The sequence below is a fragment of the Macrotis lagotis genome, chromosome 2 (genome assembly GCF_037893015.1).
Source record: "Macrotis lagotis isolate mMagLag1 chromosome 2, bilby.v1.9.chrom.fasta, whole genome shotgun sequence".
Classification (NCBI taxonomy): Eukaryota; Metazoa; Chordata; class Mammalia; order Peramelemorphia; family Peramelidae; genus Macrotis; species Macrotis lagotis.
The window spans coordinates 203,982,720-204,000,054 of NC_133659.1; the positions used below are offsets into that span (position 1 = coordinate 203,982,720).

The 17,335-nt window shown below is 40.2% G+C and overlaps 1 protein-coding gene across 1 annotated transcript in view; it reads right to left on the reverse strand.

Moving 5' to 3' along the window:
• Window positions 1–337: 337 nt before the first annotated feature.
• Window positions 338–17,335, reverse strand: part of SAP30BP (SAP30 binding protein) — a 48,450-nt gene continuing 31,452 nt past the window's right edge. Inside the window, exons 5-11 of the mRNA XM_074224566.1 lie at window positions 8,686–8,774; window positions 6,221–6,312; window positions 5,182–5,242; window positions 4,432–4,483; window positions 2,705–2,763; window positions 1,317–1,401; window positions 338–856 (exon numbers count right to left, since the gene is read on the reverse strand). Of these exons, the coding sequence (XP_074080667.1) occupies window positions 675–856; window positions 1,317–1,401; window positions 2,705–2,763; window positions 4,432–4,483; window positions 5,182–5,242; window positions 6,221–6,312; window positions 8,686–8,774 (620 nt within the window). The 3' untranslated portion in view covers window positions 338–674. The remainder of the gene's footprint in view (window positions 857–1,316; window positions 1,402–2,704; window positions 2,764–4,431; window positions 4,484–5,181; window positions 5,243–6,220; window positions 6,313–8,685; window positions 8,775–17,335) is intronic.

A 17,335-nucleotide genomic window follows, 5' to 3' on the forward strand; every position in this document is an offset into this window, starting at 1 on the left:
CAATGTTCAGGGTATTTGGATCTGTGCTATTCTTTCCTCCCTATCTTATACCTATCAATTACTAGAGCTGGTAATAAGGTCAGAGGTTGCTTCAGTTGTGTCTATAGCAAGTTTCATGGCCACTCTTCTTCCTGGCAGCACTTTGGACTCAGCTTCCCCCTTCATCCTGAGGCCCTACATGACACCCCCCACCACACGTGCACACACACACACACGCACACACGCACATGCACACACACACATGCTATCCCCTATATCATCAAAGACTCCAGGGCAAAATTTCACATTTGTTTAAAGACTGAGCCTGTAAAACAAGAAACTATCTGGGATGCTGGACTATATTGATATAGCACTTTTAATAGAGCAATGGATGCCAAATTAACTTGGCTGCAAGCAGTCTGTACTGCCCTGATCAGCAACAAGAGTCTTTCTGTTTGTCTGGGCAACAAATTCTCTCACTAGGACTAAAAAGAGAATGTTTTGTCAGGGTTGGCAAGACAGAAACCTGTCCCTTTGTTGATGGGAAGTTCTTTGGAAAGTCTCAGTCCAGTGACTGCACAGGTTGCTATGTCCAAGGAGGCATTCCACATCTTGGGGTCATGGTCTTGGCAAGATCCTGGAGTTGCATTTCCTGTCCTTCAACAAGAAGTATGTCCAACCATGTCCCAGGTCCATCACTGCTTGGCTTTCTTCACGATGGTGCCTACAGCTGAGATGACTGTGGTCTTGGAACCACTAGCACTAGTTGTTACTGTGACAACAGCTGGCAAAGTAGCTGTAGTGGTAAGGATGGTAGGCTGGGCTATCGTTGTCACTGGGATGGCAGAATCCCACTTACTCTTTCTCTTCTGAGCATCTAGATGAAAAGTCAAAGAGAAATGTTTAATCACATTATACACAAAAATCAATACTCCTTTCTTTGCAGGTGATTCTCCAATCCAGAAAAACTTTACTTTCTTTCTCCAGCCATAGGCTGTGTGCTTCATTGATGTCACCTACACTGTGAGGCTGTTTCAAATACAAGTTCCCAAGATTACCTGGGGACCAAGGTGACTTGGTGCCTTTAATAAGCCACTCCATAGGAAGGGAGTCTTATTTTTTTTTGTTTAGGTTTTTTGCAAGGGAAATGGGGTTAAGTGGCTCGCCCAAGGCCACACAGCTAGGTAATTATTAAGTGTCTGAGACCGGATTTGAACCCAGGTACTCCTGACTCCAAGGTCGGTGCTTTATCCACTGCGCCACCTAGCCGCCCCGATAGGGAGGGAGTCTTAAAGAAACACAATGTCTTAGAAAATTCAAGGAAAGTTACTTGTTACCTGTAGCTGCAGTGCTGGCTGTGGTGGTTGTAGTGGCAGCGGCATTGGTTGTGGTGCCCTTCTTGGTGCCTGTCACAAATTCAATCTAAAAAGGGAAAGGGAGGAAGAATGAGAGATGTAGGAAGTTATCTGTTCATGTCCTCTTGTAATCCATCTGCTCCCAGGGGACAAGATTTTGGAATTGTGTAATAAAGGAGACAGTGATAATTAGCTCTGGTTTGACTGGCAATGTTTGGCTGGGGGCAGGGAGTGATGTCTAAGGATATCAATAGTTTCAGTCCTAAGGGTTTTTTTTTTAACTAGGTTTAAAAAAACTTCCAGAATAGAGGCCTCTATAGTGATATATTTACACAAATCCCAGACTTCCCTCCCGCACTGCCCCACCTCACATGCCCAGAACCATTTGGCCAGGCCCCTCCTCCTCACACCCAGGAGGAGGTGGTGCCTGCACAGGGGAAGGACAGCTCCGGTCACCTCCCCAGGCGCTGCAGACACGTCCCTGCAATAAGCCTGAGGTTTGAAGGGGGAGGAGGGAGAGAGAGAGAAGGGAAATTCAATCAAGTGTTAAGAAAGAGAAAATCAGATTATTCCCCAACACCAGTCCCCACATGCCTGGCCCAAAACAGTGCCTGAAGAAGTATTCTAGCAAGGCTAGGAGCCACAGCCCCTTTGCCCTAGGGATTGGAAGGAGGCCCACTGGGGCTGGAGGCATCACTACTGATAGCATAGGAGGGGTCAGGCCCAATCAAAGGCAAGAGGGGGTTGATGACCCTCATTGTCCCTCTCTCTTCCTTCAAGACAGAAAGTGGCCTCATAGGAGATAATATTCAAGAACTTAATAATCCCTCACTCAGCCTTAGATGCCCAACATATAGAGAGCTGCTGAGGGTGGCTTAAAACAAGGGATCAACTAACCCAACTGGGGAGTAGAAAGGAGTATTGAAGTGGGAGAGGTGAGGGCAAAATTTTTAGTTTAGCTAACTGAAGAAGACTTAAAAGTTCAGAGGCAGGTGGGTTCTAAATACCATGGGAGGGAAATGTTCTAAGGATAAAGTTAACTAGGGACCTGAAAGTTGTACATATTGAAGGAAAGGATAAAGTATCAAGTTAACAGATGACAGAGAAGGGGAAAAAATAGGAAAGGCAGGGCCAAGTATGCAAAGGATGGAAGTTCAGCAAACACTGTTCAGCCTCAGAGCAGGACTAAATTAACTAACTACATAATTAGATGATAGAAATATCTTCTTGGGGGGGGGGGAAAGAAATGGTATTCCCCAGGCCAAGATCTTGGAAGTTGGGGGGAACCTCTCCTTCCTTAAGCACGAGTACCCGGTACTTCAATTATCCACCTTTTCTATCACCAAGTCTCCATGGTTTCTGTCACTTACTTTTGTTCTCTCCTTTTTGGCCTTTTCTAATTTGTCCATTTCAATCTTCTGTGCTTTGGCTACAAAGAGAAAACAAACTATCAAAAAAGAAGTTCCCCTTTGAGGTAAAGCCTACCTTCTTTCAGGCTCCTTCCAGAGGTTTATAAAACAATGAATGTTTCATTACAAAAGGAGGAAGTCAATCATGAAGGCCCCTATATTTCTTTTTTTTAATTAAAAAAATTTTTTTTTAGGATTTTGCAAGGCAAATGGGGTTAAGTGGCTTGCCCAAGGCCACATTGCTAAATAATTATTAAGTGCCTGAGGCCGGATTTGAACTCAGGTACTCCTGACTCCAGGGCAGGTGCTCTATCCACTGCGCCACCTAGCTGCCCCAAAATTTCTCATGTTCTATCCCCATTGGCTTAAAAAGATTTTCTCCTATTTGGCCATTTTACATTTCTCCTAGAGTACCTCCCTATTTGATAAGAATTACTCAGAAAAAATGAAATCAGGTTTACAGAATGGTCTAGATTATAGACTAACATTTTATTATATATCACAATGAATATAAAAATACATTCAAAACTTAAATATTAAAGGTCATATACCATGACAAAATTAGAAGAAAAACAGATCAGGTATCAATCATAACTACAGCTAGGAGAATAGTGGGGTTTTTTTTTGTTTGTTTTTTGCATGGCAGTGGGGTTAAGTGGCTTGCCCCAGGCTACAAAGCTAGGTAATTATTAAGTGTCTGAGGCCGGATTTGAACTCAGGTACTCCTGACTCCAGGGCCTGTGTTCTATCCACTATGCCACCTAACCGCCCCAGAGTAATTCTTAACCAAATGGGTCAGCAGTAACTACGAATAATTAATCATAGCAATAAAAAAGTTAGTATTTGGAAAGCACCTTACTTATATTAACTCTAAAATCTTCCAACAACACTAGAAGACAAATACAATATTATCCTCACTTTATAGATAAGAAAACTGAGACAGAGAACAATCTGACAAGGGTCTGATATCCAAGACATATAAATAATATAAATAGATTAAAAGTGATTCCAACGGATAAGAGATCAAAGAATTTGAATAGTTCTCAAAAAAAAGAATTACAAACTCCTGGAAACATATGAAAGACTGCTCTAAATCAATAATAAGAAAAATGAAAATCAAAACCTTGAGGTTTCACTTCCTACTTAACAATCAGTCAAAGATGAGAAAAGATTGGAACTATCGACTGCTGAAGGGCTGGAGGAAAGCCAGCCATGCTCACTTCTTGAAGCCCACACTATTGGTGGGAGCTGTGAAATGGTCCAACTATCCTGGAGAACAATATGGAATTCATGCTAACAAAAGAAAGGGAGGAAGCACCTCCTAGGTACCAAACATTTTGCTATGTACTTTACAAATATTTGATTTTTACAAAAAAGCCAGGGGTGGGTGTAGGAGCTATTATAAAACCTATTTCATAGTTGAGAAAATAGAAGCACATAGAAATTAAATGATTTGCTCAAGTGTCTGAGGCAAATATGAACTTAGGTCTTCCTGACTCCAAGTTCAGTGTTTTTATCCACTGTGAAACCTAGGTAATATCTAGCTATTTTATGTCTAAAAATATCTACACCCCTTGACCTAATGATCCTCCAGCTAGGATACCTACATACTCTAATGATGTCAATGCTAAAAAGAAAGGTCCCAGATAAACTTTCACTAATTCCCCAAAAACATCCCCTGAAAGTACCTAGAGCCTCATAGTAGGAATCCTCAGACCATCCATGGGGGTCAAACATATCCTGAAAAAGAAAGAGTTAAACTTCTAATCAGTTAGTTCTCAAGCTAGTATATTTTTCACTAGGGATATGAATTAGGAACCAAGTACATTTCCCCACTGAGTTTGGGTTTAAAATTCTCTGAGACAATTATCTGTCTCTTGATTTTTGGATGAGCATTGGTATTCAGTAGTCAATTCATGACTATCAGTATAATTCCCTATGGGATATGATCTCTTATGGACAGGATTCTTTATGAGTCTAAACTTGATTTTTTTGTTTTTCTGTCATTTTTCAATTTTGTCCCTTTGAGGAACCTCATTTGGGGGTTTCTGGGCAAAGATACTGGAGTGGTTTACCATTTCTTCCTTCAGCTTATCTAACAAAAGAGGAAACTAATTCAAACGGTTAAGAGACCTGCCCAGGGTCACAAAGCTACTAAGTGTCAGAGATCAGATTCAAACTCAGGAAGATGAATCTTCCCGACTCTAGGCTCAGCACTCTTATCCACTGTGCCACTTAACTGCCCCCAAGTCCGATTAGTTTGTTGTAATGAAAGCAGATACATTCAGCTTTGGCATCTTTTTAAAATCAAATCTTTAGATTTGGACAATTTACATGAGCAGTAAGAAGTAAAGACTTTATATGGTCTGGGACAGAATACAATTTTGAGGAGGAGTTCTCTACGCTGCAAAATTATATTTGAAGACCTTTACCCTTACCTTGGGATAATTGGTGCCAAGTTCATCAATTGAACAGTACTGGATAAGCTTCTCGTAGATGCTGAAACAAAGATGCCACATAAAATTGATCTGAATACCCATCATGATAAGTAAAATTTCAACAGGTCATCCAGAACCAATCTCTTCTAATTTGGGGGGTTTGTGACACCAACTCAGCAAAACTCAACCAATATATTCTTTTAAAGTTTTCTAAAGAAAAATTTCAACAACAAAATCCACCAATTTGAAAAGTCATCTCTCACCCTTTCTAGTCATCCCAAATTTTATGATAGGAATGATAAGACTACTGTTTGGGAGTAGGAAGAGGCAGTCTGAACAAGTCTAGTATCAAGTTGGTAAGTTAGACCTTCATGTTTTAATCATTTGTCTATGTCTCTGACCTCCAAACTGAGGAATTGGGTTGGAGCAACTATACACTCAAGGTAGATCTCTGATATAACTATATTATGTTCCATCATAGATATTATTTATATGACCAAATGGATAGAAGTGAGGCCCAGATACATCTCTGATTCAAAAAAAGCAATACCCATTCACCTGTTCACAGAAGAAGAGACCTCAGAGAAGAGGTAGTTCAACTTCCTCATTTTAGAGATGGGCAAACTAAGGCCTAAAGAGGGGCAATAATTGTTCAAGGCCACAATGCTAAACTGAATAGAACAAGGATTAGAATCTAGTTCTCCTGACTCCTGGTCCAAGGTTTTCTTTTGTGCTATCAACATACTGGCTTAATCTTTTTCATTAGTGGTACAATAAGATTTTTGATTGATTTTAAATCCTTCAAAGATAGGTACTGTATCAGTCCATCTGTAAGGTTTCCTAAAGAAGTAACACATGCATTTTGGTGCTTAACATAAGATTAATAACTGTGACTAATTTGGAGTTAAGCTGGGATCTGAGCTGGGCTCCTTACAGTTTCTCCATCATTAACTGGGTTATATAAGACAACTTGATCCATTCTCTTTCTAGGCCAGAAGTAAAAACCTGAGCTGATTCTCTAGGCACCAAGGGAACCTACCTGGGATTCCGAAATTCCTTCTTCCTCTGGATAATGTAGTTCATATCCATCCCTTCTTTTATTTTCCGCTCATATAATTTCTGTATCTTGTCCTACAGAAAAGGTACAAGAACTGTCTTGACATATAATTACCATTTCAATTACACTTGTGGTCAAGGAGGCAGGGAGTAGAAAAGTCATATAAATAAAATTCACAGAACCATTTAAGGCAAAATTTTCACCCATATCCCAAACCTTTTGCCAGAAGTTCTTGCTAGAAAAGAGACAGATTAGTTTGGTTGTATCTTTAATTTTTCCAGAAGATCTTCTACTCTGAGTACTAAAGAGCCCTGAAATGGTCAAAGTCAGAAAAACTGAGGCTTGGAGAACCTGCAAATTGATTAACCACTTCATAAAACATCAAAGCTTCTGTTTTTTTTCTCTGAAAAAAATCCAGATCTTAATTGAAAGAACAGGACCAAACCCTTCACTAAACCCTTCAGTCATTTACTGAATGGCTGGAGTGTGGCCTATAGATGCCCAACCCAAGACAGCTTAAACATTTCCCACTGTAGGAGATATGCCTACAGCTTCTAGTTTAGGCTCTAGACACTTCTAAAGTGGCTTGCAGGAGGGTTCTCAGTGGTGGCAGGTAACTTCTTAGACAAGGGTCATACACTCATCTCTTGTCAAGGCTTTCCTACAGTACATTGGTCAGGGACTTTGTTAGAATAATGAAAAGACAATATGGTAGGGTACCTGGCTGGCATGCTACTATCATCAGCAATATTTTCTTTAGGGGAAGCACACTCAGCACATACATTTTCAGTCAATGTATCAGTCTTGTCCAGTGCCAGGAGTACTAAGAAATTCAATTCTGGGATAAGGTCATGGGGCAGAAAAACCTACTAAAGAATGTAATGCCTGGGAGAAACTAAACAGCCAAATCTTGATTAGGATGAATAAGGAATCCCTTGAAGTGGCTGCATGCATTCAGATGCATACTATTCCAAGTCATAATTGAGTAATGTATGGTAATTGGTTCCAGTCCAATGGATATAACTCTACACAAGTTTCTAGAGGATGAAAACATTTAAGTTGGTTACTACCTCTCAGGAAGAAGCAGTGGGTAAGTATAAAGATAGATAACTGGATAAGTAAGATCCCTATTGGGAACAGGATAGCAATGTTTCATGTGCCTTTTTGAAAGGGGATAGTCTATTATAATGGTAGTAGTGGGAGAAGCTAAGAGTGATAAACTGCTTTCTGAATATGTTTTCTTAAAAAAATGTGCTTTCAGGGGCAGCTAGGTGAGGCAATGGATAGAGCACTGGCCCTGGACTCAGGAGTACCTGAGTTCAAATGTGGCCTCAGACAATAATTACCTAGCTGTGTGGCCTTGGGCAAGCCACTTAACCCCATCTGCCTTGCAAAAACCTTAAAAAAAAAGTGCTTTCTTAAAGAGTCAATTTCTCTTCAAAGAGAAGACTATAATCTGATCAAAGGTAAAACTCATTTTCCACAGAGGACATCTCTGTTTTGGGTCACTGGGATTGTGCCAATTCAGCTGAAATAAAACATTCACTAGGTCATGGATTTCACTATTAAGACAGACTGGAAAGAAAAAAGGAAATGATTGGCTAGAAGATCAAACTGCTTGGCAGTCTCTCTGCCTGACAGATTGCTAGGGTTTTTAACTACATGCTGTGGCTTGTCTGGCTTGCTGGGACAGAGGGAGCCTCCATCCTGTGGCATTGTGGGTAGAAGGCCTACTCAGCATGGGGTGGAGCCTTCAGGGAATGGAGAAAAAAACAACCCTATTTTCTGAATGCCCAGCCCTGCCTCAGGCCCCTCACAGGCTGCTTCATTCCTCAGCCTCAGATCCTATAAGTCACTCTTTGTCAGGACAACAGCATTCATTTTCAGTACAAAGATGGTTAGAGGTGCCTAGTGGAAGCTATGAATTACAGTCCACAGTTGGCTCTAGAGCTAATCACTAATTTGTACTGCTTTACTTATCATAGGATCATAAATGAGAACTAGGAGGGACCTTAAAGGTCATTAAGACCAACCTCTTCATTTATGAAATGAGGAAATGGAGGAAAAAAGGTTAAATGAGTTACCCAGGGTCACCCAAGTAGTGACCAACTAAGGTCGGATTTTTTTTTAAATTTTCTCTACCACTTTTTTTTTCAGTTTTTGCAAAACAATGGGGTTAAGTGACTTCCCCAAGGTCCCACAGTAATTATTAAGTGTCTGAGGTCAAATTTGAATTCAGGCCCTCCTGTCTCCAGGGAGGGTGCTCTATCCACTGTGCCCACCTAGCTGTCCCTAAGGATAGTTTCAAAGCCAGATTTTAAAGATCCCTTACTTCTACTCAGTCACTTAAGGGGGTGGGGGAGAGAGAGAGAGAGAGAATGTGTGTGTGTGTGTGTGTGTGTGTGTGTGTGTGTGTGTGTATGTGACATAAAACAAACTGCTCCTACCTGGAGGTGATTCGAGCATCTGCCAGGTGGCTCTGGGGGGATTTTAATCTCATCAGGAGACATGTTCCTCACTCTCTCAGAGAAGGAAGCTATAGAGAAAACAGAGGCAACATAATAGTCTCCTTGCTCCCCAAATTGGAATTTAAATGCTTAGAAAGGTACAACCATATATTACCACCATAGCCCAGGACATTTTTCTAGGGTACTTGCATTTGTCAAAGAGAATTTCAACAAGCCAAAAAAATACTTAATAACTAGGATTCCTGCTTCATCTTCTAGAACACAAAAATCTGAACTAAAGACAATAACCATTTCTCCCCAGGGGTTGTAGGCTCCCCCATCCCTTCATAGTCATTAAGTACTGCAATGACTTCAGTCCTGGTCTGAATGTCTTAGACAATGGGGTATTTGTAGCAGGAATCTGTCCATGTTCAAAAACATCCTCTAATGAAAAGGATGATATACAGTTCAAATAAGAGGAGGGCAGAGTGGGCTAAGAAGGAAGGGCAACTCAGGACTCTGTTCTTTGCTTGGAGGGGGGATTTGAGGAGACCCTCATATCTATACAAGAGCATATCTGTGGTAGGAGTGGGAGCCTGCTGGATGCCTGCAGTGAGTCTTGAACTCAAAATTGTGGCTTAGGTCACTCCTCTGGCCCCTAAGTTGGGTTAATATTTTCTTAGGAGATAAAGTGCTTTGATCTCTCTCCTTACAGTTCAACTGTTACACTAAAGAATACATTGTTAAACTCATGAACCTGGAGTTTGGGTCTGCTATATCCTGGTTCCAACTGACCTATCCAACTCACATTATCTTCCTTCCCTGATTGCAGCCAGGCTCAACCAGCTGAACTGAGACCCTACATTCCTTGTCAGGAGCTTCGAGTTTGCCAAGCCGTCACCTCCTTGACAATGTGCTTCTCTCTTCATCTCTGACTCTCAGAATTTCTATTTTTCTTCAAGGCTCAGTTTAGGCACCACCTCCTCCATGAAGTCTTGCCTGACCCTTCCAGATGTTAGTGATATCTCCCATGTGAGGGAACTTGTATTTACTTATCTGAACAAATATTAAAATCTCCAAAGTCATAGGTAATCCCCTTAAGGGTAGAAATTTTTTAAATTTTGACTATTTCCAGTATGAAGCATTACATCTTGTACATAGTGATAATTTTGCTGAATGCTAACAAATCTGAGACTTAAGATCAAGAGGATTCTGGTTTTTAGTTATTAGATTTAGGTATCAGCGTAACTACACACCAAGAGCACAGTAGGACCCCCCACGCACATTCTCTCTCTCTCAAAAATCATCATGGGCAACAGTAAAGCCTGACAAAGTTAAAGAGCATTTTTAGGACTCCTATTGTAGACAGAAGAAATTAAATCTGAATGTGAGCTGGCCTCAAATTTCATGAACATCAGCAACAAAAGCAAAGACAAGGCAATAAAAACATTAAACTATGCTTATCAGTCATTAAACCCTATCAGAGACAGCAGTACAAGACCTTATACAAAGGTAAGAAAAGTTTTATATAAATGCAAAAATATTTATAGCGACATTTTTTTTGTTAGAAGAGAACTAGGAAAAAAAAAGGAAGAGAACTAGAAAGAAAGTGATGGGTAACCTGGGGAATGGCTGAACAAACTGTGATATATAAATGTAATAGAATACTATTACACCATTAAGAATTAATGATCATGAAGAATTCAGAGAAATATGCATTAATCAATACTTACTGAACCAAAGATAACCATAATTTATATAAAAGAGGAAGGGAACAAGCAACTATTTTTTTTAAGGTTTTTTTTTTGCAAGGCAAATGGGGTTAAGTGGCTTGCCCAAGGCCACACAGCTAGGTAATTATTAAGTGTCTGAGACCGGATTTGAACTCAGGTACTCCTGACTACAGGGCCGGTGCTTTATCCACTACGCCACCTAGCTGCCCCTCAGGAACAAGCAACTATTAAGTGCTTATGGTGTGCCAGGCAGTGTGCTAAGTACTTTAAAAATATTACCTCATTTGATTCTCACAGCAACCCTGGGAGGAAGGCCCTTCCTTCTTACAGTTGAGGAAACTGAGGCAGTCAGTGATGAAGTGATTTGTTCAAACTCTTCCAGTTACTTCCAGCTAGGAAGTATCTGAGGCTAAATTTGAATTCGGATGTTCCTGACCTCAGGCCCAGGACCCTATCCACTGTGCCACCTAGGTATAATGATGGAAAGGAAAACATCACTGAGACTCCAGGATTCTGACAATGATTGTATGCCCAATCACTGTCTCAGAGGATTTGACTGTGAAGTGTGCCTCCGCCTTTATGGCTGGAGTGAAGGAATAAGGTTAATCTGTTTTCTTCTTCATTGTATCTATTATAAGAAAAAGCTTTATGAGGCAGAAGACTTGCAGAAGGAATAAGGTTAATCTGTTTTCTTCATTGCACCTATAAGAAAAAGGGAGGGAAAGTATAATAAAAATATTTTGAAAATATATTTCCTGACTTCTCCCAGAGGCAGAGGCAGACAGAGGTAAGTATCCATTGCAAAAGAAATGAATAGAAAAAATTTTTAAATTGGAATTAAGTGGTTTGTGTCCAGAATATCCAACTCCCAAGAAACAAGTGTTCATCATCTCATACTTGGGCCAGGAGAAGCAAAAAAAAAAAAAAAAAAAAAAAAAAAAAAAGATATGAAAATATTTTAAGAACTCCTGGGCTCTGATCATTTTTTTCAAATGATGGACTACAGATGTATATAGATACACAAGTTTTCTAGTTTGCTAGTTTAAGAGACTAATCTAATTTCCTTTTTTTTTATTGGTTTACTAAACTGAAGGTTCAAGAAAATGCTTTAGTTTACCTAGATTTTAGCACAATGTATGACAAAGGTTCTCATACCATTCTTGTGAGAGGGAAAAAAAAAAGGGGGGAGAGATTGTGCATTCGACAATAGTAAAGTACGGTATATTTGGAAACTGGTGGTCTACTGAAGAAGCATGTGGTACTCTGACAAAGGAATCTCCCTCCTGATGACTAAATATGAGTGTTGACCAGAGTGGATGGCAAGACAATGTGCTGTCTTCCTAGCAGGTAGGAGGCACATCCTGTGATTTAGGAGAAAAGACAAGCTCTTTACCTCCAAAGGCAGGGTCACAGTCAGAAACTCCTCATGGTGCCGGCTGTCTGTCAAAAAGCCTCTCTGAGAGAAGCTATGTTTATGCAGGGATTGGAAAGTCTGTCATCAGCATGATTCACCTTCTTGAGCAAATCTCATACTGAACATATATCGATAGTTGCCAAGTATCTGTGTGAGGGTGATAACCTATTAGGGAAAGCTTGTCAGATGGGTTCATGTTTCCTGCAGGTTGTAAGTGTGTGTCTTAGGTGGTAAAAGATCCATGCTGAGCAATGAAAGGTAACATCCAGAGCAACTACTCTAAGCACCATGTGTGAAAATGAGGAGGGATCCATTTTACTTGCTGTCTGGGAGATTTTGAGAACATAAAGAATAACTGTGCCAATAATTAGTATAGCACAAGGTCCCAGGTCTAGATGTCAGTTATCTTGTCTGGATTCTGGCTTGTCCAATTTTGTCTGGTGCTGCCACAGCAACTGCAGACTGTAGTCAAAATTCAGCAAATGTAGCAGTTTTTTTGGGATGAATGAATAGTTTGATTAAATAGTTAAATAATTTTAATAATCTGATTAAATATAGCAGGCGAATGATGTTATAAATATCCAAATGGTCCAATACAGAAAAAAGGTTCCCCATCCCTACATTAATGCCTAGACTACCAACATTACCAACATACATAGGGTTGTGCTTTTCAATCTTAGGTAAGTATTATTGGAGTGACATCCAAGAATTTTTGAAGAGCTGGGTAAAATGGACAAAGGAGATGACAATCAGGTCACTTAGCAATAAGAATCAGAAATTTTTCCCACTTTTTTCTCCACCTAAGACCATTAGAGATTATATAGAAAAGGATTAATGGACATTGCTGTAAGTTATTTCACTGGTAAAGGGTTGTGAAGTTGGGAGAGAAAATTGAGAATTTCAAATCACCTCTCTCTCTCTCTCTCTCTCACACACACACACACACAAAGATACACAGACAAACTCTTCCACCCCCTCTAGATTCTAAAGGCCACTAGTTTCTTAGCTGGCCCTCACTCTGCATTCCCCTGCCCACAATGTCAACTGCTTTGTCTTTATAATACTGTTTTCTATCAATAGAATCTAGACTTTGGTGAACACTGGCCTTTATAAGGACTTGAATGAATCAGAACTTTTGTAGTAGAGATGAACAAAAATTAGAGTTAGGCAGAAACATAGAACCCTTTCTAAAATGTCTTCCCTAATTCAATGGGTCTAAGCTAGTCAAAATTCTCAACTATATCTTTATGGAATCCCATCTCTAGCCCTTTCTTTCTCTCCATTCCCCCTTTTCCTTTTTTCCCTCCCTCCCTTCCTCCTTCTCAATCTCTGTTCTTGCTAGGTCAGAGTTTGTAGAGGGCTTTATTCAGAGAGAAGAGGGATTTAGGATTCCACATAGAAGCCCAAATAGCAAAGCTGGTTTGATTTAATCCATAAATTTGAAGCCTATAGGTTCAGAATGAATTAACTCTGAACTTGTGATCACAGAACACAAAATAATACAGCAATTCTGTTGGGAGCAGGGGTTTGCTTTAACTAATAAGGCAGGTGACATATCCAGAAGTCAGAAAAGGTAAGAAGATTGAAGAACAGTATTTACCAGAGTCCTCTCCATGTGGATAGGCTAAGATCCACCCCCACTCAAAACTCCCCAAGCTATCTTGAACCTGATCAGTTTAGAGGTTTAGGGTTGAAGCCACTGACACAGCTCTAGTCACCTAAAGGAATCAAAATGGCATACCCACAAGGAGTCAGTGACTCTTTGACATGGGGATGCCATGCAGTCAACCAAACATGAGAGTTGTATTTATCTGAACCAATGTTATATGTTTTCTGAATATTTTTTCCATGTTAGGCCTAAATATCTCCTTCTGTTAACTGTAATCCACAAGTGCATCTTTTAATTCCAACCCTAAACTTGAACTCTCAAGTTTCCATCAAGCCCACACTTTGGTGAAGACAAGATTGGAGCAAAACATCATCATGGGGGGCGGCTAGGTGGCGCAGTGGATAAAGCACCGGCCCTGGAGTCAGGAGTACCTGGGTTCAAATCGGGTCTCAGACACCTAATAATTACCTAGCTGTGTGGCCTTGGGCAAGCCACTTAACCCCATTTGCCTTGCAAAAAAAACCCTAAAAAAAAATCATCATGCTATAGTAGGGAAAAGATTATGTAGATATAGAGAATGGGGTGATTAGATGGCCAGCTATGGTACTGTGGAATACTGTGGCAAGAGACCTTTTTTTTTTTTTGCAAGGCAAATGGGGTTAAGTGGCTTGCCCAAGGCCACACAGCTAGGTAATTAATAAGTGTCTGAGACCGGATTTGAACCCAGTTACTCCTGACTCCAGGGCCGGTGCTTTATCCCCTGCGCCACCTAGCCGCCCCTAAGAGACCTTTTTTTGTGGAGAGTCAATGGAACAGAAAAAAGACTCCCAATGATCTGAAGCAATTAGTTCAGTGGATACTACTAAAGAGGTTGATGTGGAAGATAAAGAAAATATCAGGTTGAACATTTCTTTGTTAATGTTAACAGTCTAAGAGAAGGGGCAGCTAGGTGGCGCAGGGGATAGAGCACCGGCCTTGGAGTCAGGAGGACCTAAGTTCAAATCCGACTTTAGACACTTAATAATTGCCTAGCTGTATGACCTTGGGCAAGTCACTTATCCCCATTGCCTTAAATAAAATAAAACAAAAGAAAAATATAAAACAATGGTTTTAGAGAAGCTAGATATCTGGCAAAAGGTAAAACAAAGTGGCCCAAAGCACTCAACAACTAAAGTTTTAAGGACTCTGCTATGAAGGCATAGGGGCAGCTGATGAACTTAATGAAATGAAAGAGAGGTAGGAACCAAGAGGCTATGGACAGAAAGAAAAGATGCAGAGGAAAATTTTTTACTTTTAAGGACAAAAAGGAGAGAATGGGAATGGAAATAAAGATGAGAATGGGAATCTATCCCTGTAATAATATAGCCTTGGGATTTCTTTATTGCTACATTTATAGGGAGACTGAAAGTAGGTGTTCTTTTATCACCATAAAACTAGGGAAATTGCAGGAGAATTTAAAACAACAAGCTGAAGTGTTATTGGAATAAGGGTTTTTTGGGGATATGGTCCAATGGAGCTAAGCTGGAGAGTCTCTCTGTAAGTTCTATGACCTGGGGATAAGTTGGCTATTTCTGCACATTTGGGCTCTTAATGCCAACCATAGACCTATCATAAATGGTCCTCAGTCTGTTCCCAAAAGACAAAATGGCCCACATTCCCCTTCTCAGGGGAAGAGGTTCAGTTCTCTTCAACAGTAACTTTGTCATCATGTCCACCAATACCAAATATCTCACTTCCCAGAAGTTTTATCTGCTAAGAATAAATGTCAACTTAGGAAGAGGAGGACTTTGGTCCCAAAATTAATCAGCTGACAAGGATAGATTACTTTTGAACAGCATTCTTCTTTGACTCTTCCTTATTTCATTGTAAATGCAATTATCAAAGCATTTGCCTAGACTGAGAGCCCTGATCATCATGAGAAAAGTGCTCAGTTATTGCTAAATTGGCAGTCCAATATCATTAGGACCCACTCCCCTTCCCATATGAGACTGGGGATCAAGAAGTAATATTGTTGGGAGTAGACAAGGGAAAGGCAAAACTATGCATAACTATGGCATATGTGTATTGCCACAGAAGAGGAATCCCTTAGCTAACTTGGTGATCACTCCAAGTTCCTGGATGAAGTAAGGCTCTAACTCCCCCTGTAAAAGGAGGCACCCTCTTGGCAGAGGCTTCTAAAAAGGCACTACCCTCCCTTCAATTACATTCTCTACATTCAACTAAGGAAGAAGGATTTCCTGGCTACTGAGCCACATAGAGAAGCCCAGGTTGGTGGTACAGGGAAAGTCTTCTTCATCAATACTGGCACCGTGATAAGTAGCAAAGAAAAAGGTACCCAATGACAAGAATTCTTAACTATGACAGAAATGTCATCATCATATGTGCTATATAACCCTGATGTTTCTAGTGCTGCTACCTGGCTGTTTGCTAATTGTCACAACTTTACATTGGGACCCACTGTGAACAATGAAGATCTGGTACCACATGAATCAAATTTAGAACTTGGTCCTTTTGAAGGGAGAAGGCAAAGCCTGGAATTTCTGGTCTTTATTTCCCTAATACTTACTCACTCCTTTAGTGAATGAAAAGTGAATGTATTTTTATGGTTTGTTTTTTTTTAAGGTTTTTGCAAGGCAAACGGGGTTTAAGTGGCTTGCCCAAGGCCACACAGCTAGGTAATTATTAAGTGTCTGAGACTGGATTTGAACCCAGGTACTCCTGACTCCAAGGCCAGTGCTTTATCCACTATGCCACCTAGCTGCCCCTTTATGTTGTTTTAACACTTGAATTAAATTCCTCTTCTAATGCTATTTAGACTAGGGGGATTTTTATATTTCTGAGATTAGAGTTGTCTAGTGATAACTCTTAAAACCATTTAAGTGGCAGAAGATCCTTTGGAAGACTGTTAGGATCTTACTACTGAAGGATGTGATGTGGAAGGAGCAAAATACGCATGTGCCACTAATGTAGCTTTCCAATTTCCAACAGGTATAAAAGGAGTCAAAGATATCTGATAACTCAATACACACAAATTATCATATTCCCACACTGCTGACTAGATGTATTTTTTTCTGAGGAGATGAGATAGGCTGTCTTTAGAAGAACCAGGGCTACATCTTGAAATCTTTCCCATAGTATGGCTAGGTAAATCTCCTTTTGTTAATTGTTAGATGTCTAATTTAGTTCTAATCTTGAATCTGAGTAGGGCACAGCAGTTCCAAGAAAGGGTTTTTTTTATACTTTTTTTTAAGGCTTTTGTAAGGCAAATGGGGTTAAGTGGCTTACCCAAGGCCACACAGCTAGGTAATTATTAAGTGTCTAAGGTCAGACTTGAACTCAGGTACTCTTAACTCCAAGGCTGGTGCTCTATCGACTGAACCACCTAGCTGCCCCCCAAGAAAGGTTTTGATAGAACATCAGTATGTTTCTCTGTAGAAAGTTGGATTTACACAATGGGAAAAACCTTTATTTAGTATAGCTCTTAGAAGGTTCATGGCTAAACTAGTGTCTTAGGATTTTTGAAGGTCCTAAGAAAACAAATGTTTAGGACATGCACTAGACAATGTGGACTTAGTATGTTCCTACATATTTGACTCTGGTTCTCTGGACATCCAATAGAATGTTTCCTCCACTCACAATAGGATTTCTGATTGGAAGGCTATCTGACATTTGCCCCTTTATGGCTGGGAAAAGGGGTCACATGCTTACCCTTTGAACAACTGCCAGTATATAAGACTAGAGATGATGGAAAAGGCAATAAGAAGAGTCTAAGTTGAGTTTTTGACCCAAGAAACAAGGGGAAATTGAAGCAAAGAGAGGTTAAATGAGGTCCTGATTTCCCCTCCTGACAGAACTGGCAACTAACCAAAGGCTGACAAACTGTTCCATGAAAAC